The following is a 27,395-nucleotide window of genomic DNA, read 5'->3' on the forward strand; positions in this document are numbered from 1 at the left end:
GCCTCTCTAACTGCTTTTATGTGCTTTTTCTTCTTTTCTCCAGGTTGGCCTGTCAGGAAATGCATGAGATACGCTTAGGAGGTAGCTTCTCACTGACAGCCTCAGACTTGGAAAAGTAGGCAGCCTGTTGCTGCTGTGTGACAACCTACAATTCCAAAGGGTGAATTTGCCACATGGGAACTCGAAAGAAATGAGAAATTTCCTAGATCCCAGGGTCTCCTGCCTTCCCAGGGAAACCTATCCATATCATTAGGAACATCATCTTCTGAGAAAGAAGTGGTTTTAATTAAAATTAGTCCCAAACCAAGCATGAGACCCATGGATACGGAGAAACAAGCAAGCAAGTGAGAATCTTCCAGAGGCTTTGCTCCAAATATGTATCAGTGCTAGAAGATTTGTGCACTATCTTTGGAAATACACCAAAGTTCAAATATTAAAATGTTTACGAACTAATCAAGTATTATTATGGTTAATAATTTTAGCTGTTTTCCTACGTTCACTACTACGAATGCTTATTATACCCAATAGTACGTGCTATTACATAGCACTTCATGGGACAGATATTAAATGGAGTTTTTACTTGGTTTCTTTATTTCAAAGGGTCACAGACACACAGTTATCCTGTTTAGTGCGGGAAGTCAGGTAAAGTTATATTTAGGGAGTAAACATGGTTAGCTCCATTGGGACCACTGTCCAACCAATAATGATTCTTAAACTTGCTTGTAAATAAGAACAAGCTAGCAAACATTTAAAATGTATGATGCCTAAGTCTGAAGAAGGGACCTAGGCTTCAGTAGATATTTTAAATTTTCTGCAGGACATAATTGTGGGCGCTATTAGCTTCAAAAATGAACAAGACACTGTCCAAAAGAAAACAACAAACGCAGAAGAGGGAATATACTCATGGCCTGACGTATGAAATGGTAACCCCTCTGTATGATGCCTTAGGAATAACATCAGAATTATAAGTTAAAAATGAACAGGGCTGGCGTGGTGCACAGTGTCTCTAACTATACCTGCCGATGGCTAGGTGGCAGCCTCCTACTGCAGGGGCTTCAGAGATCAGTGGGACACGTTTCAGGAATTAAGAAATACTGTTTTGCTTGAGAAAATGATAGTTTTACCCATTATACCTCCTTGTTTTCTACCCTGCTGATTCTTCTGGGAGACAGCCTCAGTTTGTTGGTGGTGGTGCTTTTGCACACACCCATGGTCGCCTACTTCCCTGCTGAGTCAGAGAACATGCAGGCCCATCATTTAGTATAGAGTTTGATGGCTCAGCTTTTTAAGGTTACCTTCCAGCATATAATACTGAGATGAATGACACGAAGTTTCCTTTTTAACTAAGTTTAAATGAGTAAATTCTATGAAGGAAGAGTCACTTATATTCACAGATGGAAACAATCATAGGGGTAGGAGTAATGAAGGTAATGAAGATTTGGGGAACCCTGCTGTTATGGAAAAGGCGCCCTGGTCCTGGCTCTGCGTATGCTGATGATCTGTGTCATGTCGGGGAAGCTGCCTATCCCCTTCCCTGGCCCTTGGTGTCCTCATGAGCAAACCCAGGCCCTGGGCCCACAACGCCAGCATTCACCTCGAGTCTCAGAAACAACTGACCTTGTTGACGTCCAGGCGCATCTTCTCATTGTTGGCGCTGGCAGCCTTCTCGGCTGCTTTCTTCTGGCGTTGGGGTCCTCTCCCGAAAAAGATGTAGTTGACCAGCGCATACTCCAGCAGGGCCATGAACACGAAGACAAAGCACCCCATGAGGTACATGTCAATGGCCTTCACATAGGGGATTTTAGGGAGGGTTTCCCGGAGGTGGGTATTGATGGTGGTCATTGTAAGGACAGTTGTGATTCCTGCAAGAATAAAACAAATGAAAAAGTTAAGACTACATAATGTTCTGCTTTCCTTTCTGTCCTCACCATTGCTGGGAAGTTTAATTTTCCTCATATATACATATATTGGGCACATTATATTCCAGTCCTGTGATTGTTGGTGATTGTCCCTGAAGACAAAATCACTTACAAGTAAGTAGGAATCATTTTGGAATGTTCTGCTAAGTATATTTTTATATTTTTGTATATTATATATGCAGTGGGGACTAGAACTGTGATTTAGATGCCGTGGTGGGCTGTGGGTAAGATGGACCAACATGGACAGGATTCAAGTGATGTGGCAGGGACCAGATCAGGACGTGGAGATTCTTTGACCTGACTCCTGAAGGACAGACAGCCAAGGACTGGAGGTCAAAAGCCATGGTAGGCCTTTGGCCACTGGGGGGTGGAGAAAATTGCACATAAAGGTTGTATTGGGGAGAGAATTCACTGCTCATTAAAGAGATCTAAAAAAAAAAGCATAGCAGATACATGATAGAATAAGATGGAAAAAATAAGAGGGAAAGTAGAGAGTAATTCAAGGCCATGTGCGATGGAACACAGTGGGGAATTTAAGCTTCAAATTAAAGCCAAAGTGAAGCACTGGCCAGCTTTCAGCAGAGAGGACTCTGGACAGACTGAATTTAGGACAGTCTTTGGGACAGTGGTATGGAGGACGGGGGAGAAAGGCTCAAGACAAGAGGTACGGGTGCCAGGTCAGAGGACTTCAGGGTGACTCATGCAAATGATGGAGGGGGAGGAGTTAAAGTAACAGCCACAGGGCTGAGTGTGTACGTTATACAGATGACAGGGGTCAGACGTACTGCCAACACTTGGAAAATGGAAGTGGAGGGTGAGAGAGAAGGCAGCGTTATAGCTGCCACATTTCTGAGCAGGGCAACTGGGCACACAGTGGCCAGATAAAATAACATCAAGTATTGTCAGAGTTTTCGTAGGAAGTGCTATGTGAGGTCAGGCTGTAATCACATGCCCAGTTGAGCTGGTTTCTGTGGCTGTGGGGAGTACTTGCTCTCAAAGCTTAATTGGAAGGCGAGGGCACTGCAAGTCCAAAGTGTGATCAAGTCCATCAATGTAGCAAAGAGCGACACAAACGGAGACAGCTCAGAGGTCAGCATCACCCGGACAGGAAGCTCTGGAGATGCCTTTGCTACCTTAGGGACCTCTCAGCTTGTTACCCAACAGCAGATCTCCAAAGCCAAATTCTACTTTGATGTCATCTTGTCGGTGTAGTTTTCTGACTTCATTTTATCGCTCTAATAAGCAATAATCGCTTTAAAAAATATGTCCTCATGAGAATTTGGAGAAAATATAAAGTTGTCCCTTGGCTTTGCTTTCAAGTGTTTTTCCAATTTCATTTTTCTCTCCATCACTTAATTACCCATGATCCACACCACTTCCACGTGAAAATGGACCATGCTGGCTTTCTTATTTTATAATAATTGATCAAAAATCTCATTTTAAAGTGTTTCTGAACCTAATAATGGCTCATATAAAATAGATTTTTAGAAATTTCTTTTTTTTAAAGCTAGGAAACGATTTATCACTCCTGTAAGAGACAGACTAGGAAATGAGCAAATTATACTGTTCCCTTCATTCAGCAAAAATTTACCCAATACCATCTCTCTCGAGAGGCCTTACAGATACAATGCAGCAGCCAGCACCACCGCACGAGCCAGCGAGCGAGCACTCGGGCGCGGCCGCCGGCCTCTCGGCCTCTCGGCGTACCTAGTGCGCGGCTTGACGCCATCCTGGAGGTCGTTCCTGCTCCTTTCCACCTGGGAGCCATCACCACCCACTCTGAAGGGGCGGCCACGTCTCCCTTTCAATCTGAGATCAGATCGTGCTCCTTGTTTGCTCCGTCTCTCCATTTCATGGGGAATGAGAGCGAACCATTACCACCATTACCACGGCTGACAACCCCATTCGTGATCTTCCACTCCCTCTTCCCTGAGCGCACTCCATCTTGCCCTCATTAGCCCCCTGCTGATCTTCTGGCCGGTTCCTCACTTGGAATCTTTGTGCTGCAGCCTGGAACAGGTTGCTCTGGATAGGAACAAGGCTCTTCACCTTCCTGAAGCTTTGACCCCAGCCAGTGCTGAGCAGCTCAGCCGAGGCTAGGCTCACGCCCCTCTCTCCTGTCAAGCCCCCTGTCTGGACTGATCTCCATGTCTACCCTATGGCATCACTACACAGTCATGCAATTCTTGTCTAGCTTCCTTTGTTAGACGCAAGCTCCCAGAAGAGCGTGGGTATATCTGCAGTACCTAGGCTTGCTGGCATATAGGAAGTATTCAACATTCCCTGGATGAATAAGTCAATGATTTTTCTCAGGGAGTTATGACTGAACTAAAGCTCTATGGTTGAAAGAAAACATTTTAGCAAGTGGTGCTGTGGCTCAAAGTGGCAGAGTGCTAGCCTTGAGCAAAAGAGCTCAGGGACAGCACCCAGGCCCAGAGTTCAAGCCCCACCACCAAAAAGAAAAAAAAAAAAAAAGAAATCCGCCTTTCAGTGTTTGAAAGGGCACAGTATGACCCCAAAATAATGAAGGCTATGTAAAAGTTCATGAAGTGATTCATGTATAGTTAATTGCAAGTGTTTAAGGTGCCTGGAGAAAAGAAATCAGGCGTATTGTAAGTAATGCCCTCCTGTCTTCTACATGCTATGCCTATGCCAAAACATCAATGAAGCTTGGACTCATTCCTGTGTCAGAGTGCACAACCCTTCTCTCCTGCTGGGAGGGAAGGAGGGGAGGAGCTCAAACTGGACAATTACACAAGCAATATTACATGAAACGCGTCTCAATAAAAGTCTCCAACGGATGAAACGAATTTCATGACCAACAACTATATGGTCAACTAATTCTGACATGAAGGCGCTTTAATTCGTGCTTAATTGATTTAATGCGGAATCAGATCACCCACAGTGGCAGGGTTCCACTCTGTGGAGTCGACATGCATCACCAATTCCGGGGTAAGGAGAGGGTGTGAGGGCAGGAATGCACGCACACACACACACGCGCGTGCACACACGCACACACACACACACACGCACACACATACATGCACAAAGGTGAGCTCCACAAGTACTACCCAATGCCTACCTAATGCCACACGAGCTGCTGAGGCATCGTAATTAATCCAGAAGGAGACCCAGGAGAGAATGGTGATCAGGATGGAGGGCATGTACGTTTGCAGGATGAAGTAGCCGATATTTCTCTTCAGCTTAAAGCTGAGGGACAGTCTGGGATAGGAACCTAGAAAGGCAATTTCAGAACGTCATTAATCAATATTGATAGGATACGCTCCATTTAAGGTCCATAAACACTTTGTACATCTTCCCTCCATTCAATGCTAGCTTGGGGTGAAGGATATTTATTTTCTGCAGATGGAGTGTTACAGCCCTGGGGTTTCAACGAGCAGCAGTTACAATGCACCCACAGCAGTTCAGACAATCCCTGCTCGGTCTGCCCAGTCTTGCGTGGCCGCCACATCACAGATGCCCACACTCCCTGTGACCCACTCCCTCCTGAGAGGACTGGAAAGCTTCGGCTAGCTTTTTCCACTGGCATAACCCCTCCCAGGAAGTTCATCTTACAAGATTTCTCTTGTAAGGCCAGATGCTCTGATCATATGAAAGGAAGGAAGGAAGGATGGGAGGGAGGGAGGGAGGGATGGAGAGAGAGAGGGAGGGAGGGAGGGAGAGAGGGAGGGAGGGAGGGAGGGAGGGAAAGAAAGAAATAAAGAAAGAAAGAAAGCAAGAAAGAAAGAGAAGGAAGGAAGGAGGGAAGGAAGGAAGAAAGAAAAAAAGAAATCTCTTCTCCAGCTGTAGGAGATTAAAAAAACAAACAACTCTGTGATCATGGTGAGATCAGAGAGAGATGTATGTGGGTTTGCCATTTGTAAGCAACTTTTCATTCTTAATAAATTTATTATGTTCATCAGAATGCCAAAGTGATCCCTGACACACTAAAAGGCGGAGAATCACTGCTTTGGAGCCATATTCCTGGGACAAACAACCAAAAGCACATGTTCCTGCTCAGAGAGTAACTCAAGGAACATATGCTTAGCATACACAAGGTTCTGGGTTCAAAAGTTATGTATGTGCTTGTTGAATGTGGAGAGAGAGAGAGAGAGAGAGAGGAGAGAGAGAGAGAGAGAGAGAGAGAGAGAGAGAGAGAGAGAGAGAGAGAGAGAGAGAGAGAGAGAGAAAGAGAGAGAGAGAGAGAGACAGACAGACAGAGAGACAGAGAGACAGAGAGACAGAGACAGAGAGACAGAGAGACAGAGAGAGACAGAAATAGACATGGGGGAGAGGATGTGTCCTCGTTTCCAGATTCTCTGGTGGGGTAAGAGCTGCGAAGTCAATTCTTCAGATGAGACATGGAAGTCAGTGCAGTCTTTAAAAGTTTGTGATAAAAAGTTCATTTTGGTAAACAATCTGGAAGGATGCTCTAGGTATTGAAATGAAAGCCTGGGCTTTCTTCTTGAGCTATGCCAAGTGTCTAAGTATCCTACTATGAAATTATATACATATGTATGTATGTATGTATGTAGGTATATATTTTGGGGTGGGTCTATAGGCTTGTACTACCAGGCCTGATAAAGGAAGGATTCTTTAAGTAGAAACTCATCTACATGGAGTTTTAGATATTTAGAGCAGCTCACACACAGGAAAAATTTGAAACAAGAGGCAAGCTTGAATGTCCATGGTGCAGTGCTAGCTTGCTGGAAGGGGGCTGTAACTACAGAGCACGAGGCAATTCTAAACCGAGTTTCCGTCTTAGCTGTTGCTATGCTCGAAGGATTCATTCTAACCAGAAGAACATGAAGAAGTTTGGTGGTTTTTTTTTTTTTTTAAAGCTTGCTATCTTTTATTCACTATATTAAAGGCAGAGGATAGTACTTGATAGGATATTTTTGTTTTAAAAACATGAAGATCAAACGAATTCTGGCAAGGTAAAATTGGATGGCCAAAGGAGCACAGGATGAGACTGTTAACATCTGGAAGGAGTTTTAGCTTGGGGATGGGGGTTAAACGAGAGAAGTTGTTGCTCTCTGAGGGAAACATGACTTGGTGTCCCCAAGGTCGTCTGGAAGGTGGGGGGCGGCTGTGACCCAACTCTGCATTTCTCCTCCTGTCTTCTGTCTGTCTCTCCACATGAAGGCCTTCTCTGGGGAATGAGAGGCAGACGAGCCTCTCGGCTTTTCTGGGGGTGCCTGGGGGTGTACGCCTGGGCTCGGAGTGCAGCCAGGCCTAGGAGGAGGCAGGGCGTGGGGCAGAGAGATGGCTCTTCTGCAGGACACCCCCGCCCCCCGAGGGAAGAGAGCCCCGCGGGGCACCCCCCGCACCGACGTGCGCCTCCTCCCCCGGCTCCCGCTACGCACCCGTGGAGAACACCACCTTCTTGGTGATGAGCTTGTAGTCCACGATGGAGAACTGCGGGAGCTCGATCTTCGTGACGCCGGTGACGGCGTTGTCGTCGCCTCGCCAGTAAAACTCAATGTCATCGGTGGTGTACCCATCTGTGACAGGAAGGACGCACAGACACAGACACAGGACGGAGAGGACACCGGTTAGAAGATGAAGGGGACACGCCGCAGAAGCTATGGCTAAGGGCTGCGAGGGGCTCAGCCGCATCCTGGGCACTCCACGTGGGTCAGGGCTTGGAGACCTCACCCCACGACTCTCACGGGAAGGGTGGTCAGACGCCTCCCCCGAGGCACAGCGGGGTGTAATCTGGATATACTCCCGCTATCAACTGCGATGACATCATCACAGCAAGCTAGATTGTACACGGCAGTATCTGATTATGAATCTTACTCTTCAAGTATCAATCTAGATGATATCCTGAGAAGGGAAAAAAAAATCAAACAGTCAGTTTAGTGTTGAAGGCCACTAAGTATCCCTTTCTCAGATGGAATCCTTTAATTATAATGTAGTTGGGTTTTATGCCAGAAAATAACTGATCATGAAGTCATTCTTTGTTCAACATTCATGTACACCATCCCCAAGCCTGGCTCTGTATCCCATCTAGTTTAGAGCATAATTTCAATAGTTCAGAGGAGTAGATATGAACACGTGGTGCATATAGTACACGCAGCATACATACTGAGGGCTATGCTGCCGTTCATTCAACAATACTGCGTTTATCGCCTAGAACACCCACCCATCTGGACATACTGTCTGGGAAAGGATTCTATATTTTAAAGACATTCATTACACAGAATAATGCTCTGGTGTGTTCTCTGGTGTGATGATAATAATGGTTCTTTGGAATGAGAGTACTTCCATTCCATGGGTCTGGGGGGAATTTTAGCAAAGGAGCGCAGATCTCGTAAGTGCTCAGCAAACGCCTCATTGCAGTGAACGCATACCCCACTGACTGTAAGCAGTCCCTGACAAGGACTCCGGCAACATTTTACTCTTGTGCCCCAACTCCAATATTCCTGAAATAAACAGCACCCGGTATATGAATGAATGTACAACACGCGTGAAGAGAGCGTACGCTCCGCTCTGCAGAGAACCTTTGCACCTGGAGAGCTGAATCGCGCGGGCGGGCAGAGGCACGGGTGCTGCAAAGCAGGACAGGACACGGGAGAAAGCGCAGCCTTCTATACTTCAACTGTTATGTGGCTTCTCTACGTAGTCATGAGGAACTCTTAGTAAATCTGGATTTCTAAGGAAATACTCTAAGGAATATTATCTCCAAACATGTATGACAAAAAAGGGTCTCCGGACGAACTATATTTGGGAGGGGTGGAGGGAAACGGGACTCTGGTGACTTGTAGTATATAATGTCGCCCGTGAGCTCAGCCAGGCGATCTTCTGAGAGGCCACATGCCTGGTAATGGCGGTCTCTGCATGGAGAGATTTTTGGAAACTGATCTACCACCATCGTCCCCAGAGGGAGCCAAGACCCACGACTCCAATGCAATAATGCTCCCTGGTGAGAGGCGGGTAGAGTCACACGGAAGAGCGCGTTAACTCAACGGCGATAATGGAAGATGTTTAAATTAACGAGGCCAGTTGAATGGCCAAGGAGACGCGCGCAGCTGTGCAATAAAACGCCGTCAACTGTGACACCAACCCATCTGCTTTCTAATAAGGGCTGGCGAAGGGATGAGAGGAGGAACTGGCCTCGGCCTCTCCACCTCAACCCATTCCGCACAGCCCCTCTGGGCCACGGGGTCAGCTGGGGTCTCGCTCAGTGAAGGATGCAGGTAGGAGGCTCTGGCAGAAGGTTCAAGAATCTGTGAAGCCCAGAGCCGCTGCCCCTTCCTGGCATTTTAGCTCTTTGGGAGGCTGGAGTTAGGAGGTATGTGGCATTTGAGGCCACTCAATCAGAGAATTCCATGACTTCCATCTCGTCTGAAGCCATGCGGCAGGCTGAGACTGAGAGGATCGTGGTTCTGGGCCAACCTGAGCAGCAAGGTCTGTGACGGTCCATCTCAATGGAATGAGGTCAACGCTGGTGGCTTGTACCTGCCATCCCGGCTACAATGGGAAGCCTGAAACTAGGGGGATCACGTGGTCTCAGGCACGCACCTGGTGAGGGAATGACATCCTGGCTCAAAAACAATTAGCGATCACAGAACGCTGAAACAGGGACTCAGCCTGACCACTGCAACAATGATACCCACAAGACAGTATATGGGAATTCAGCCTCACAACTCTGGGGGCGGGGAGTGAGGGAGGCGGGGGAGGGAAGGGGTAATGGGAGAACAACGGGGGGGGGGGTGTAACGATGCTCGACAAGGTATGTACTCATTCCCTTACTCAGGGAACTCTGTTCAGCATCTTCACAATAAATAACACGGCAAACAAACATAAAAAAACAATTAGCACATGAAAGAGTCAGAGGAGGAGCTCGGTGGAAGAGGCCTTCCCTCCAAGTGTGAGGCCCTGAGTTCAAACCCCAGTACCAGCCCCACAAAGATACTAAATAAATACAGAAATAAATAGGTAAAAAAGAAATAGAATGGTTCAAAGTGGACTGATCCTGGTGATCGTAATAAAGAGAAACCACAGTGCGGCCACTCTCAGGCCCCGAGCTTGCGCCTGCCCGTACTCGGCCGTTCGAGGAGCCCTGCGACACTCCACAATTACCTGGGAAGGAATCTGTCTCTGTGAGTCCTTACGTAAGCAGCAGCGTGCATTCTTTAAATCTATAACCACGGCTCGAAGTGGGAAAGTGGCAAACACAGGAAGCTGGGGATGGGCTGGAATGGGGCATCTGAGGGAGGGCTGGCTGGGCTCCCGTGTGTGTGTGTGTGGGGGTGACGGTCAGTCCCTCCTGCTCACGCAGACAGATGGACACGGTGAGGTGGGGGGGGACGGCTGTGTGGTCTGGGGGAGTCGGGAAGAATTCATCAGAGCTTTACAGAGCGCGCGCTGGCTTGTGTCAGCACAACATGTGCTTCATACGCTTCCACTCCGCCCGACGCAGCAAAGACTCTGACACAGCAGCTCCGTGGCACGCCCTGTGTATGGGGATCTCAGGATCTGCCTTTGTGTTCAGCAGGCAGATGGGAAGATGACAGGGGCAGGGGGCAGGGGACCGTGGGTGTGGGTGCTGGTCGGTGGGGAGATGCGGTGAGTCCTCCGCGGGTGGTGATTCTGTGTTCTCCGTGAGGTGCAAATGAAGGTCACCGGCTGGCAGGGAGGACGGGGAGGAGGAGGTGAGAAAGGAGGAAGGGAAGAGGCGTGGGAGCCAGGGAGGACGAGCAGACCAGGCTGGTTGTGATGCCACTGGCAATCAGCATCAAAGGCTGAGAAGTTTAGGGTGAGGAACTGGAAGTAGGACAAGTCACGGGCCTCGACTTGAGCTCGTTGAAGTGGGCCTTTTCTTTGTATCCAAACCATTTTGGCCAGAATATAGAATTGCATGGGTCCCGCAGTGCATCCTGGGAGTCTGTGGGTGGCATCTGCCTATTCCGATGCTTCAGGAAGGAGAATCTAGGGCACTGGGATGTGTGGCTGTTTTTTTCTCTTGCACTGGGAGGGAGAAATTCATTTCAGCACATCTTAATACATGGAATCCTACTTAGCCCAAATTGTTACAGATTTGTGGACCAGAGATACAGTACAAAAAACACATGTATTCTTTTTAAAAAAGGATGAAATATTAAGCTATTTTGTTTTAACTATGTTATTCCATCCCTTTCTTGACCGTGTAGAGTTGACAGTAGAAGGTATCATGTTAGGGCCTGGGATCAACCTCTATAACTTCCCAATTCATTTCATCATTTTAATAGTTTGGTAGGAAAGTTTGAGTTGAAATGTCCTTCAAAAGCCTTCACAGTCTTGTGTGCACATATAGGATATAGTGGATCTGTCTGTCTGTCAATGCATCTATCTATCTATCTATCTATCTATCTATCTATCTATCTATCTATCTATCTATCTATGCATTTATATAGCTATCTATGTATCCGTCATCTATCTATGCCTCTATGTATCTATCCATGTACCTATCTATCTATATCTAATGACATACGTTGTTTCCCTCAGGTGTAAGGTAAGAGATGCACAGTATTCATAAGGCTGATGATAACGATAATGATGATGACAAATCACGAAGAAGTCTGGTTTTGAAACTTACTGTCCACTGTAAATAAACTCGATGGCAAACACCGATAGGCTTCAAATGATCTCTTAATGGAAAGACTCCAAGAATGAGTTATTCTTTTCTTCTTCTTGATTTATACAATATAAAAAAAGTTATGAACTGGAGTTTTAGGATGGCAGGAAAGAGATACAGATGAAAGGAGGGGGTCATTTAATCTGTAAGAATTCAGACTACATTTTATTTTTATTTTTTTAAGTGATAGAACTGCACCGGTGGCTCACACCTGCAATCTTAGCTACTCAGGAAGCTGAGATCTGAGGATCATGGTTCAAAGTCAGCAGGGCAGGAAAGGCTGTGGGACTCTTAGCTCCAAATAACAACCAGAAAACCGGAAGTGGCGCTGTGACTTAAGTGGTAGAGCGCTACCCTTGAAGAGCTGAGGGACAGTGCCCAGGCCCAGAGTTCAAGACCCACGACTGACAAAAATAAATCAACACATGAATGAATGAATGAATGAATGAATGAATGAATAAAGTGATGGGCCTGTTGCCAAGGTTGAGTCTACTGTGGGGCCCCAGAGGGACCCCCAAAGCAGCGGAACAGCGCACAGCTCCCTGCTTGCTGGCGTGAGCCCAGAATAATGCACAGACCAGAAAGCCAAGGCAAAGCCAAAGCGTACACGAGTTCTAGCAAAAACCTCAAGTGACATTTTAAGGATGCTCCCCCGTGGCAAAATGAGGGCATAACTTGAACACAAATACAAATGGAATCTGTAATGCAGGACACAGTGATTGGCTGAAATCTGCACACATGCTTGTAGCCTTCCGTGTCAATACTGGAGGAAGCCACTTGCTATTTGGGAAATTGGTCATTAAGACACAGGAAGAAAACCACGCTTATTACCAGATAGTTGCTGTAAGGAAATCATTGTGTTGTTTTTTTTTTTTCAACAAAAAAACTTAATCATAATTAAATGATGAAGCTTTCTCCAAGCGTGAAGAAAGGTGTAAATCTAAATGTTGAGACCACAGAGCGATCACCAAGTGCCCCGAGCATCCTGATGGAAAGATAGTTCTCACTAACAAGTGCTAACTTGTTAGTGAGCTGAAATCTGATTACATTCACAGGAAACACAAGGGGTGAGAGACAAGAGGTCAGACATAAAAACACCTTTAAAATATCCCACCACACGACGTAATCCACATTCGTTTAGCCTCTGGGAAATACTAGAGGGAAAATACCATTCAGGTATTCAACGTGAAATTTTAAGAAAGGAAGAAAGAGAAGGAAGCAAGAAATTATTATTGAAAATTAGGTAGAAGGCAGGATGTATGTAGCTATGATGGCGCATGCTTAGAATTGCAGCTACTGGGGCCTAGCATGACTGGGGCCTCACCAGTTCAGGCCCAAAGTTAGCCAGATGTCGTCCCAGGTGTGTGGATGGCTTTATCATTTACTTTTTAAGCTCCTCCTCTTTGAGCGCCTGAGGTATAACATCGTCTTTGCTCTTGACCTGGGGACCTACCCGCCATGGACGCGGTCAGGCTGGAGGAGTTGGGTCCTTGGGAACAGACAGCTGCTGAGTGCTGACTCACCAGACAGGCTGGTGCTCTGCCAGCTGTAGTGCCAACTTAATCAAAGAGGCTTCTAAAGACACTAGGTTTTTAAATATTCGTTGTTCTGCTGATAATGTTAACAAGCGGAACGGGGGAGAGCTGTGTTCTATTTTTCTTTCTTGTTTTTGGGGTGTGTGTGTGTGTGTGTGTGTGTGTGTGTGTGTGTGTGTGTGTGTGTGTGTGTGTGTGTGTGTGTGTGTGTGTGTGTGTGTGTGTGTGTGTGTGTGTGTGTGTGTGTGTGTGTGTGTGTGTGTGTGTGCTCTGTGGTGCTCCTGATCAAAGCCAGGGCCCTGAGGATGACGTCACACAGGAACGGGGGAGAGCTGTGTTCTATTTTTCTTTCTTGTTTTTGGTGTGTGTGTGTGTGTGTGTGTGTGTGTGTGTGTGTGTGTGTGTGTGTGTGTGTGTGTGTGTGTGTGTGTGTGTGTGTGTGTGTGTGTGTGTGTGTGTGTGTGTGTGTGTGTGTGTGTGCGCTCTGTGGTGCTCCTGATCAAAGCCAGGGCCCTGAGGATGACGTCACACAGTGCTCTGCCCCTGAGCACCGCAGAACTCCGAGTCAGCATCGTCTTATCGAACTCGTTTTTTCTGTTTGTACATATGTATACACACATATGTGTACATGTGTGTATATATATGTATGAAAATATAGGATGATCAGTCTATGTATTTCTGTAAAAACAGTTGCGCTCTATATAGTGTTTTCTTTAGAATCTTGTGTTAAACTCATCTATCACTGTGAAAACTGAGTGGGAAGAACTTGATTTTGTGTGTGTTGGTACTGAGGCTCGAACTCAGGGCCTTGAGCTCTCACTTGACTTTTTTCACTCAAGGCTGGTGCTCTACCACTGAAGCCACAGCTCTACCTCGGGCGCTCTCTCTCTCTCTCTCTCTCTCTCTCTCTCTCTCTGCTGGTTAACTGGAGATAAGAGTGTCACAGACATAACTCCTGGCTTTGAACATCAATCCTCAGATCTCAGCCTCCTCAGTATGTAGAAGTAAAGGCATCGGCACCCGGCTCTTCTGTTGTTCCGTTGCACAATGAATCAGGGGGACTGCTTTCCTGTCTGTCTCTAAAATCCGACTCTGTGATACAACATGGAATGACTTCTTATGGAAGAGGCAGGGCTCAGTGGGCTGTTACCACACCTAGCGGGTCCTATGTATTTTAAGTGACCGGTGGATTTGCATTGAAAGTTCTGGATCATCTACTAAGCATTCTAACAGGGCAGCTCGGCGGGGGCACTTGTAGGCTGGGGAACACTGTGTTCTACCTGATTCCCCAGAGATTCGGGGCTATAAAAAGCAACCTATACTCCAGCGACTACAATAAGCTATCTCGAAAGGAAATGGCAGTCGTAGAAAAGGGAATCTCTTTCAAACTGCAGCTCAAATGACAAGTAAGACTGCCACAGTGAGCTCGGCGGCTGAAAGCTGCTGATGAAGCCAGGACCAAAGAATCGCTGCTACCCAGCCAGGGCCTTTGGGTGTGGGGGAGAGGTGCAGGAGGGGTTAGAGGCTGGGGGGGGGGCGGGGGGGTGGGGGGCAGGGGGCAGCTTCCCTTTGCTCCTGGATCTGAAATCATCACTTGATTGTCCCCCACATTTGAATCTTATTCAAGCCCATGTGAGCAAAGAACTACAGCCTTTCGAGCTGATCATCTGAGATTACCTGAAGAACCTTAGTGCAGAACGAATGCAACAACTAGATTGCTTCCTCCTCCCCACGCCAAGCCATTGGGGTCCCTGTACAACCGACTCTCAGCTGCAAGAACGTGGTAAGGGCGACTATTTTCAGCAGCCAGGTCAGGGCATTGGCACCTGGGACGAACCAGACTTGAATCAATCTGTTGATTAAAAAAATACTAAAATATTGTTCTAAAAGGAAGGTATACTTGTATAAATTCAGGTATTTCAGTAGGATATATGTCACTGGTGAAAACAAGAAATGTCTCTCATGTAATCTTTGAAGGTCCTTTGAGGGATCTTCATGTATCTAGAGTCCACACCAAATTCCAAAGTCCATTCTGTGCTCTTTAGACCACAAATGTGCACTTTGAAAACTGTTCCTATTATGAATGAAAGGAAAATTTCTGGACGTAACTTTAAAGACACATTAAAATGTTGTAGTGCATTTCATCCACAGAGGTTGCTCAGTTGAGGGAGGCTTTGTGTATAATAAGAGCTTCATCAATGCCAGATACGATAGCTAAGAATTCACCTTCAGTGATAACAATGACCTCCCCCCTGGTTTGTGTAAGGATTCCGAGTTAGCACTGCTTATCTCTAAATGCAGTTAGAACGATCATCTACCAGCCCCTCCGATTTACACATTACAATGAATTCAAATGGTTCCCCTTTCCTGCTAGCAGTGTGATCACATGCGCGCACACACACAAGGCACAGCCTAACAGACTGTGCCCATAGTTGGCTTCATGATCTCACATTTCCTTATGATCGAAATCCCTGATGAAACGTCACTCTGAGTGTCAGAAAATGTGACGCATTGCCACGCTGTGCAGGAATGGAGTCCATATGCAAGCACCACCAACGCCAACGCCAGGAAACGGACAAGAGCGCTCATCAGCACCACCGTCTCCCCCAGAGACAAGGAAGATTTTAAAACGAAGGATTCTCAAGATGGGTTTGGAAGGAAACTTCCTATGCCCATCTGCACACATTCATTCGCTACACAGTATCCCAGATGAAGAGACCCCAAATCTACGGCCTCCTTACACAGTCAACTCAAAGCTCCTGCCAACATGTGCTCTAACTTGCCTACCTCATGTCACACCAACATCCTGCTTTCATTTATGAGCCAGCTCACTCTGTCTCTGTCTCTGTCTCTGTCTCTCTCTCTCTCTCACACACACACACACACACACACAAACACACAAACACTCATGCACATGGACGCTTTCAACTCGCAAAGTATTTACTAGACAATATTACCAGAAAACATCGAAGAATTAGAGGCCCCTCACTGAAAAGACAAACATGCCCGTGAGGTCTCCATACTTCTTTGGAATTGCTGCTGGAGAGTCTACAGCGACAGACTCGGGTGAGACATGCTCTCTGCCACTGTTGTAGGTGCTATGGGTGAACGGGTCAAATGGCCAACGTGGAAAACGTCCGCGCTGCCCGTGGCCTCCATTTTCACACAACCTGCCAAGAACAGTTTCTTCCAGACTTCAGAAACAAGTCTAAGATCAGAGTCAAACACTGACTGATATTGTGGGTTCAGACACGTGATCCTTTGTTTTAGGTCCATTTTCCTTCTTAACAGAGACCAAAAATACTCATCCCAAGTACAGCTATGTCACCAAATTTAATGTGAAGATATATGTGAATTTTCTCTAAAATAGGAAGACGTTTTTATCATAGTGCCTCATACCCAGTACGTGAAACCAGCCAGTTCTGAAAAATAAGTCAGCAAAGAAAGCAGCGAGCCCCAAGTCTCTTATGCCCTTCCCTGGTTTTGTTTCCAAACTTCAAACTGTTCTAAATGTAACAGATTTTCTACTTATCCCGAACTATACAATCTTTACAGTCCTTGTTTCCTACCTAAACGACACAGTCCATTAACTGTGTATTTATACGGCCAATTCTCAATCCTACCTCACCACTGGTATCTCAATGCTTATCATCTACGACTAATAGAGCTCCTGACATGCGAGAGACCACAGCACCTTCCAACTCAAAAGCCTTCCATGAGTATGTTTGCTTACTGCATACATATGAGCTAATTTTAACACAAAAACTAGACACTTAGGTCTTAACTCCTGGATCCTCTTTGGTGGTTTGATGATGTTATATAGGCTAGGGGAATTATTTTAAGTTTTTAAACAGTGAAGTTTTAATGGTGCCAGTGGTAGAGTCCTAGCCTACCAAAGCTGGACTCCCCTGGTTCAAACTCCACTATCACCAAAAAGTAAAGTACTTGATAGAATATGTACTATATATTCACTATATATAGAATATACATTTTATATAGTATATACTTATAGTATAGTATATATTATATATAGTATATATATGCTATATAGTATATATGTGCTATATTTAGTATATATATGCTATACTACATAGGCTATATATAGTACCTATATACTGTATGTATTACTATATCTATATAGGGTCTGTAGTATAGTCTATACACTATCTATATAGTATATATATTCTATTTTCAGCAACTTTTTCTGTCCCCGTGCTCTCAGTACTGGTTTTAGTGAAAGGAAAGTTAGAAATGGATTCCATTCTATGTGGTGACAACTCAGCAGGGTGTATGGACTCATTAGACCCACAGGTCTATATTTGGACACTTTGCAACCCTGGGGTTTCCGATTGCTTGATTTCTTTGAGTCTTACTATGGGACTTGATTTAGAAACTCTGATAAAGCGCCCAGTCTGTGTCTTGCGGCTGTGACTGGATTAGCACGCTCAAGTCGATGCTGAGCAACGCGTCCTCCACAGGGAGACAGGCAGCATGTGCCGTGATGCCACAGACTCGTTCTCCGTTCGGGGTTCTGAGGGGGCTCTCTCCTCCCTTAGCATCATATTTTACATAGCTGTGTTATTTCTGAATCTGAACATGGGAATGACTATTAAGTATGCATGCATATAGCATGCAGATTTCTCATAGAGTTGAGCAAGTTTCATCTATTCATTTATAAAGACAAAATTATTGACACATATTTGCACTTTTACCTCCATCTGGGCAATAAGGAATGATTTCTGTAATAGAGTCTGATTTTCTTCCACTGGAATTTGGTTTATTCTCATACTGTTGAAGTGACGGAGGGAGGGAGGGAGGGAGGGAAGGAGATATGGAAATTACATTTTGACACAAGGTGATTAAATTCATCAGGATGCCATAGAAAATTGCTAATACCCTAAGAAGTGTAAGGCTCTTTTAATTCTTGCAACTGGAATGGCCAGGCTACAGATAGGACTTTCATGACAAGCTAGCTAGACTGGACAATGACAACTAGACTTTAGGTGTGTTAGTACTGACCTAAAAGGTCTCCTCCAACCATATTCTTCAGTGTGTTTTTCTCCTCCTCCTCCTCCTCCTCCTCCTCCTCTTCTCAATGTACTATTAATGGTTTTCTCATGAATGTAATTTGAGAAGGTAGTTAAAGATGTCAGGAAGTTTCTTAGTGATCTCTTCAAACATTTAATTTCATAATAAATTCATCTGTTCCTGCTTACCACAGCTCCATCTTGTAAGCTGGTGATTTTATCTCTCATCTCAGTGTTTGCTAAATGAAGTCTCTGTCAGGACTAAATATCTCAAAAGCCATTGCTATGAAGCCTAAACGTAGTGGTGTACTGGCACAAAAATGAGAGGGGAAAAATTCGCACTGCATATGGATGAACAAAGGAATGACTTCTTACAAAGGAGAAATCTATCCAGTTAGAGCAAGTGTCATTTATCTGTTTGTTTGGTTTTTTTCCTTCTAGGCATCAAGTAATCCCAGTAGCTCAGTCTCTCCACCACAGTGCGAGCCCCATTTTTGAGGGACCTGGCTTGTGTAGAGGTATACTGAAAAGGAGTGTGGGAGAGCCAGGTGACCTGGACTGGTGTATGGTGAGCCGTCCGCCATCACCCCGGTGTGTACCAGAGGCGCTGGGCGCGTCCGTCTGCCTGGGGAAGCCGTGCTGGAGCGTCCCAGGGCCCTGTGTGGCATGCGCAATGCAGGCTCTCCTGCTTCCTACCCAGCATTCATTCGGTGAGGAGTCGGGCAAGGCCAGAGCATGAAATGAGGTGCCTGGCATCCACACTGCCCCGACGTTCTGTGGGCTGGTGAGGGGACAGAAGGCAACCTGGGCAGCCATGTCTCTCTCTCCCTAGGACTCTAGGGGCTTCTGAGCAGCGCTCTGGGTTTGGAAGAGCTGCGGGTACACACAGGAAGCTACACTTTAGCTGCTGTGCTACCGAGTTCCCCAAACGCAGAAGACAATGCTCTGTTTCTGGAAAAATCACCTAGCAGTATGTAGGTAGTTAAGAGTCCTAAGCTTATTATTTTGGTTAGCCCATGTTCTCCCCCCTCGCCTCTTCCTTCTCTCGGCTTTGACAGCTGGCCCCAGCCAGATGCCGAGGGAGTGCTGAGGCGTATTGCTGCCGTAACCGCCTCTGTAAAAACCAAACGCCAGAGTACAAAAGGACAGACGCCGTGCTTTCTTGGAAGGCCACTCTTTTAGAAAGCTCTTACAGCTGAAGGACAAGGTTAAAGGAGGGGCCGTTCATCTGTTTGTGTGTTCAAGCCACAGGCAGAGGATTTTCTTTTTAATAATATCCTCACACATATCATATCTTCTCTTTTTATTAATACTACCTATGCATACGTCTGCTTCGATCATATCCTATCTTCCACCTGTCTATTGTGGGCCGCTTCTAAAATTTGTATCCAAAGACAAGACAAGACCTGGCCCATTCTCTTTCTGGCCTTTAAATGCATGGTCTGGATCACGTGTTACAAAAGCCTATTGACGTGGCTTTCTATGGTTGGAGAGCTGATGTGTGAGCCCAGGACCTAGCCGGCCCAGGCCTCCCCAGGCTCCTCCTCTGGGGACGTGGGCAGCTCCCGGGGCATCTGCACAGAAAGCATGAACACACAACGCTGCTGCGGCCACCACACACTGCGAACCAACCAACACACGTGCAACCACTCTGCCGCTGCGGGACATGGTAGGAACTCAACAAAGGCTTCTTCAAGAAGCCAATCGACTGAATGCCGGTGGCTCACGTTTGAAATCCAGAGGATGACAGTTCCAAGCCAGCCCTGGCAGAATGAACCAAAAAATGCTGGACCGGAGGTTCAAGTGGTAGAGCATTGGCATGAGTAAATGAGCTGAGCAACCGTAAGTTCAAACTCTGGTATTAACAAGAGAAAAACAAAGATAAAAGAAAAAGCAGAATGTGAATAAATACTTCTGGGTAAGGTGGGGAGGGGAGGCTAGATTCTATTTTTCCCCACTACAATATTTAGCTCCCTTGTGACAGTTAGCAGTTTGATTATTTGTTTCTCACATCCTTCATTTTTCAGGAAGCTACCTGAGTGCGTGAGCTATGCGCCAGTCATTTTCCAGTTCTGAGACACGGCCATAAATCACAGCCCACACCGAGGAGGAAGCGGCTGTTTGTCAAAGGAATAACTCCAGCACAAGGAGGGAGATGTCAGCCTTAAGTCTTTGCCCGACAGGTTACACATTCGTGATCGGGGAGTGAAACCTGAGGCTGGATAATCGTTACTTAAAAATAACTGCATATAAAATTTAGGCAGCCCTTCTTTCTTGAAAAGTCAGGACGTGTCGCCACAGTGGCCTGGCACCTCTTTCTGGGGCCTGGATGTGAGGCCCTTGAATGACGTCAGAGCAGCATTTCCCCTTTTCTCCTGGAGGCGGCCCGCCTGACCCCAGGGGTGTGTTTGGCCTTTGCACCAATCACGACCTCCATCATTCTCGTGCTGAAGGCAGGGCTCATGGGCAAACAATATCACAGCAAGATTAAGAAAAGCAAAAGGCTTAGTCTCCAGTCACCACCATCACTTTTAGATATGGAGCCAGAATGATTTGGATTCTGATTCTCCCTCTTCACTTTCCTCCTACATAAAATCAAGGGTAAAGCCAGGTGTCGGCGGCTCATGCCTATAATCCTAGTTACTCAGGAGTCTGAGATCTGAGGGTTAGGGTTCAAAGCCAGCCCGGGTGGAAAAATTCAACTGACCATGCAAAAGACAGGTGGGGGAGCCATAGCTCAAGTGGTGGAGCACTAGCCTTGAGCACAAAAGCTCAGGGACAACACCCAGGCCCTGAGTTCTAGTCCCAGGACTGGCACATATGCATATACACATGTGCATGCAAACATACACAAAATAGGGGGGAGGGTCACACAAAGATGGTAGAAGAGCCAACTTTTCAATCTATAAACATGGTTGAACTAGACTCAGCTATGGTATCAAAAAAAAATTGCAAGATGTAGATGAATTTAACCTTTGTAAGACCTGACCTAATAATGCAGGGTCAGTAAGGCCCAACGGAGGTAAATGTAGACAATGAAACTCATAGAAGAAAACACGGGAAAGAATAACTCCTTTCCAAGTCAAATGTAGTTCACAAGCAGAATTAAAGAAGGTACTCAAGACATATTTGGGAGCAGGGTTTCAGAAATCCTTTGGGGAAGTAGCGCTGTGGCTCAAGCGGTAGAGCGCTCGCCTTGAGCTGAAGAGCACAGGGATAGCGCCCAGGCCCAGAGTTCAAGCCCCATGACCACCAAAAACAAAACAAAACTAAACAGAAATCCTTTGGAATGACTTGTGGTTTAGATAAGAATTATGACATGGCTTGGTTTTATAGAGAATAAACCACTGAGTTAATATGAATGTATACATAAAGGCAAATTATGTGTAAGAAAGTTCAGCATCCCCCATCCTAAGAACAAGCAGTGGCAAGGAGCCCGTCATTAATCATACTACTCATAAAAAAAAAACAGTACAAACGGCAACATACCTTTCGTTGTGTAAGATGTTCTAATCACTGCTATGATTGCTATGATCGGGGTCAGTGCTACTCCAGGTACATGGAAACAGATCATGTGACTGAAGCCTACGAGTAGTTTGAGGTCTATGTGTGTGTGTGTGTGTGTATATATATATATATATATATATATATATATATATATATATACATATATATATATATAAATATATACTGTGCATTTCAAAATACTCCGAAAGCTAGAATTAAAGGGTGGGTGAGAATGTTAAAGGGGTGACATTCATCTGGATGCACTGTATTCATAAGCTGCGTTGGTGAATGGTGACTCCTCTGTGCAACTACTTAAGGATAATATCTTTTTCTTAAAAAAAAAGTAACAAGAATGCAAATCTTGGCTACAGATTCCAGGACAGGTTATTTAAATACATCTGCCCATGGGCAACCACTCAAAATGTTATCTAAATGACAATTAATTTTAGCTACTTCGGTATCTGAAGAACGACATCTATAAACTTCCAAGTCACAAATGTCAAGTATTAAAATTTTGGTAAGTGATTTTTTTTTTTACAAACATGAATGAAGCTAAAGATCAATGGATGGGTTTCAAGTGATTAACGGGCCAACGTGTTTGTAGGTGGACAGGGTGAGGAATGAGCCTTGTCACCATACAACATTCTGCCCAATAGAGAGAAAGAGGAGCCGTGCGTCCCGAACTTGCCTCCCTACAGGGGACTCTTGCCACTCATCTTCAGGAATAGTCATCAGGCCCTGAAGTAGGCTTCTTCCCATCTCCAGTGTTTATCCAGGAAGAAATAGAACACATGCTGGCGGTGCTGAGCGATTAAACCATATCACCAGGAATGGAGCATGATCAGCAATTGAGGTCATTATATCTGACAGGACATTTTCTGCTCTTTAGCAAGTTGGAGGCTTTCACAAGAGAAAACCGAGCAGAGTTGCCAAAGAGATGCCCACTGAAAGGAAATGTACAAGAATTGTTCTAGACCAAGTTCTTTAATCTGGAATGCAATTTATGCCATGTTCCAGGGTAAGTGCCTTTCACTGAATTACTCATTTTGGCTAAGTTGTAGAGTGGAGGAGTCTGGGAAATGCCATCATGTATATTTTTTTTCTCCTTGCAAAATGTCCTTTGTTAAAACTGTGAACCACTCATGGGATAAACGAAAGTTACTCTCCTACACAGAATGCAGTCTACGCGTGCGATCTCTACGCACAATTGTCTCACGTGCTGTTTGTCTGACTATAGCATTAAAATTGCCAATACATATTTAACTAGTATGTCTAATATATTTAGGTCTGAAAACCAATCAAATTTTCCCACTTGGGCTTCGGGTTGAATTTTGGCCCCTCCTGATGTTTGGGGAGCTAAGATGTCTGGAACTGCCTATTTGGACCAACAGGCTTGCTGACTTTATACTTTTTCAAAATGTAGTTAAGGCAGTGTTTCCTCATTCACAAACCGAAAGGATAAGGAGAATCAGGAAGAAATCGCTTGGCTAAAAAGGAAGCTTAATTTAGTAATGGGTTGCGCTTGGTAAATGTTCAGTACATGTTGGTATGAATCATGAGAGCGAAAACCTTCAGTCTTGGGTATGTAATTCCAGGGTGAACTGGCAAGAAAAGCCAGTATTTCTGTATCAGTCTTAATTTTCTACAATACCTGTAATTAAATATTCCAAATGAAGTTACTTCTAGTCTACAAATGGAGCTAAAAGTAAGACAGAAACTACATATATAACTATATATATACATATACATACATATATATGTATATATACAAATATATACATATGTAATACGCATAACACATAGATACTTATACACATACACACATATATCAGCAATTCTAGGGGCACACACGTTTTCTGTAACTGGTTATTTCTGGCTTCAGGGTAGTAGCAACCCATCAGGTGCTGTTTTTTAAGTAAATCAAGAAAAATAACACAGTCCACAGTGTTTCATGACATACGTACACACCTATCTTTTCTCCAGGCACCCACAAGTAGTGAATGGAGAGGTCATGGAGACTTCACAGAATGAACAAGGTCTCTGGGAGCTGGCATCAGCGAAAGAATGATTTAATCTATAAGCCCATGAGAATCATTTAAGCAATGCAAGAGAGTAAAGCCCCAGGCAAAACCAAAATGGTGGCCAACACAAGCCCCGACTCTCATTTTGCACTCCAGAGCACATGACCAGCTGCAGGCACAGACACACCGCATCACGTCCTGCAGGTCATCACTACAGCAATGCGTGTGAACTTCCCGAGTTCAAAGAGTTAGCTTTGTGAAAAGTACACTTCTAATTGTAAATACTTCAAATAGTTAAAGGAAAAAATTAAATCATGCAGCAATCACAGAATAGTGTATCTACGACATGATCCCTAGTAAGATATTTCAGATAATACATTCTCAAATTTCATTATATGCATACACTGATTCATCTCTTCCAGGTGTCCAGGTTGTCGAGATGATGAATCAGTACTTTAAGGCTACAGGGAAGACTTTCTCACATTAATTCTAATCTCTGTTTGAATACGTGTTCACTGTCTATCTCTTCCAATAATTTCCTCTGTCTGACTCAAGCTGCAAGCGTCGAGCCTCACTTCTCTGGCTCAAATGAGACTTAGGCTTGAACACACCTGGAATTGTAAATGTAGCTTCCAGACCAGCCAACACTCAGGACCACTGTCAGCTATTTGTGCCACAGTGTGAAAGAGATATCCACATTCCTCCTTGACAGAAAATACGATTAAGTGGGGGACAGAAGGGATCTCAAAGGAAGAAAGGAAAACAAACAATGTACTAACGGCTTAGAACGTGCTCACTTTCTGGAATCTTACAATTCCTTTGTAATTGACCTATGTACTTGTCCTTAGGTTTATTGCTTTGGGTTTTACTTCTAAAACTGGAATTATGAAGCTTAAAAATTGGCCCAGATGTCTGTATTTTAAGCAAGTATCCCAGAGCATTTTAATACAAGTGGGCCAAAGATTGCACATTCACAAACATATCTTCTGAAACAGAATCTATCATTACTAAAATCAAGCCAGCATTACGTCATAATTCTGTAATGACTACATTTCCCTCCCCAATATTTTACCTCTTTGGGGACTCAATTTATCATTGCTGCGCCGATCTATCACCTGGGCACCAAAAAGCAATTTTATTATTTCATGAAAACCAGGTCACCTTCATGATAGCGTACCAAAATCCTACACTTCACAAATCTCCTTTGTCTTTCTTATTCGTGATGACATGCGTAAATCTCTGTTTAGAAGCCAATTGCACAACCGTGGTACCTGATTGTGTTTGCGAACAGCATCAGCTCCTGGCGCGGGGAGTTGAGAATGGATCTGCACTGCACCTGTCAATGGCAATTAGCTTAGCGTGCAGTTCCAGGAGCGATGGGGAATCATTTAGCTTTATGTTCAGGACAAACAATACCCTTGTAGGAAAAGAAGCCATTTTGTTAAAAAGAAAAAGTAAAGGATGGGCTGGGGTGCTATACGTGGGTTCAATTTTCAGCAGGGCAAATGAGTTTCTAGAGTTGCCTTCAATCAAGTTTTAAGACTTACTGTATGGACCCGATAATAAGAATACCTTGACTTTGCTGTTAATCGAAGAGTATTTCTGAGTAAGAGTTCCAAGGTTATATGCAAAAGATTACAAAATTTGTCACAGACGCGGTATGGTACTTCTGAAACTCTGATCAGGGTTGGAAGTATGTTTCTCCCAATGTGAGGTCCATTAGGTAATGAAAGGGGAGGAACACTTTAATTACAAAGGCTGCTGTAAAACTGAATCAGGAACTTATTCTCACAGATAAATTCCTCCCACATCTTGTTTTCTTGGGCGTGTGAGGGGAGGCTGAGCGTGCGCAGTGGTGGAGCGCCAGGCCGGGGAGCACGTTCCTGCAGGGAGGGCGGAGGCCACCCCGGCTTCCTATCGGGAGCTGTGAGCTCAGCCTCCTCTGACTCCTGGTCAGGTGGCAGGACCGCGGTGAGATCTTGTGGCTGTACGTATGAGATGACCTCAGCTCTTCATGATTCTTCACCTGGATAACAAATTTGACTCTAAAGACGGTTACGCCCCAGGGGCGCCCGCCCCGCCTCTCACGGATCACAGCCCCAGAGCTGCTCTGGCCGGTACACCCATACCCAGAGCTGCAGCGGAACTCTGCTCCTTGTCTGGGGTTGGGGCACAGGCAGGAGGCGAGATCATACTGTGGTATCTGCCATGACTGTTCTGTCATTCTAAGCCAACCCTGCCAAGGAGCAATCCATCCTCTTCATTCACACCATCCACCCACAACCCTCTTCATACACACACCATCCATCCACTCACGACCCTCTTCATACATGCCATCCACCCACGACTCTTCATTCACACCATCCATCTACCCACGACCCTCTGAACCCTGCTAGCTAGGAATCTCTGCCCTCTTCCAGAGAGCACAAGGTCCTTCTGATCTTGAATCTTTATTAAGCTAAGAATCCTGTCACAAAAATCTATGATGAGAATTCCTTTCTACTCCCCATGAAAATCGCTGTCAAAGCACCCACACCTCTAATGACTCCACACACACTCCAACTCCATTCTAACACAGCCATAATCTCTCAAGCATGTTCTGCAAAATCTTGCACACACATTTCTCTGTAAACAGCACCGTTTTTCTCTCCATTCTTTCTTTCTCTCATGACAAAATACCATGTTCCACTTGCTCCTACCTCCAAAGAATCTTCTCATCTAATTATCTCTGCCTTCGCTTTTTAGCATTCTGTGGCTTAAAATATACTGTATTTGCAAATTAGGAATTCTTTTATAAAGTCAAATATTAATTGATCATTTTCTCTGTGCAGTGCTCCATGATAATAACCAGTTCAGAAGATCGAGTAATATAAATGAGCTCCCTGTTCAACTAAGTACATATATGATCTCAATTCTTCACTGATACTTTCCAGGAAAAAAGGGTAGATCGGCCAAGAGTCTCCATGCAGAAAATGCAATTTAAGTGATGCCTACTACTGTCTGTTACTTCAGTTGTTAAACTGCCGATGTCCATGAAAGACCAGGGTGGACTCATCACCGTAGCCATGACCCAAGCGTCCAGGTTGATGCTCTGAGCCTGGTACTGGCATTCTGGCAGTTGACTTCAACGTTCTGTGCCTCAGTTTCTCCGTTTATAAAACTAGGATGTGAAGATGCCCAGGGGGTGCAGCACATGACTTGGAAAATGATGAACAGGATGAAGACAGCAAAGCTACCCTGATAGCTCTGCACGGTATACCAGTGCCTCCTAGGACCGGTCTAAAGCGGAGCTGCTGCTGGGAGATACGGAGCGCTGCGCCCGGCTCGGCGGCTGACGCGTCTGTGTCCAGACTGTCCTCCCCCTCCTCCTCCTCTCCCTCCTCCTCCTCCTCCTCCTCCTCCTCCTCCTCCCCCTCCCCTTCCCCTCCTCCTCCTCCTCCCCCTCCTCCTCCTCTTCTTCCTCCTCCTCCTCCTCCTCCTCCTCCTCCTCCTCGTGTCATCCTCAGTAACTTACAGACTGGTCTTGGCTATCTGCCGGTGTTCTCACCCACCAAACACACACAACACACACAAATAACAGTCCCCAGTGTGTACAGTGGGAATGAGGTAAGATAAGTATTCAGGACATTTACATCAGTGCTCATCACATGCTAGGTTTTAATACCTTTTACAGCCTGTACCCTCCGTGTGTGTGTGTGTGTGTGTGTGTGTGTGTGCGCGCACGTACGCGCACGTGTGCATGCGCGTGAGTTGCATGTGTGTGT

General features: G+C 45.4%; 1 protein-coding gene across 2 annotated transcripts in view; it reads right to left on the reverse strand.

Moving 5' to 3' along the window:
• Gabrb2 (gamma-aminobutyric acid type A receptor subunit beta2) overlaps nucleotides 1-27,395 on the reverse strand; it is a 134,601-nt gene that overhangs the window by 22,635 nt on the left and 84,571 nt on the right. For both annotated transcript variants that reach the window (XM_069993955.1, XM_069993954.1), the window contains exons 6-8: nucleotides 7,286-7,423; nucleotides 5,002-5,154; nucleotides 1,618-1,862 (exon numbers count right to left, since the gene is read on the reverse strand). In XM_069993955.1, coding sequence (XP_069850056.1) covers nucleotides 1,618-1,862; nucleotides 5,002-5,154; nucleotides 7,286-7,423 — 536 coding nt within the window. The remainder of the gene's footprint in view (nucleotides 1-1,617; nucleotides 1,863-5,001; nucleotides 5,155-7,285; nucleotides 7,424-27,395) is intronic.

This window comes from Dipodomys merriami, unplaced genomic scaffold, assembly GCF_024711535.1.
Source record: "Dipodomys merriami isolate MVZ:Mamm:240054 unplaced genomic scaffold, mDipMer1.0.p SCAF_44, whole genome shotgun sequence".
Lineage (NCBI taxonomy): Eukaryota > Metazoa > Chordata > Mammalia > Rodentia > Heteromyidae > Dipodomys > Dipodomys merriami.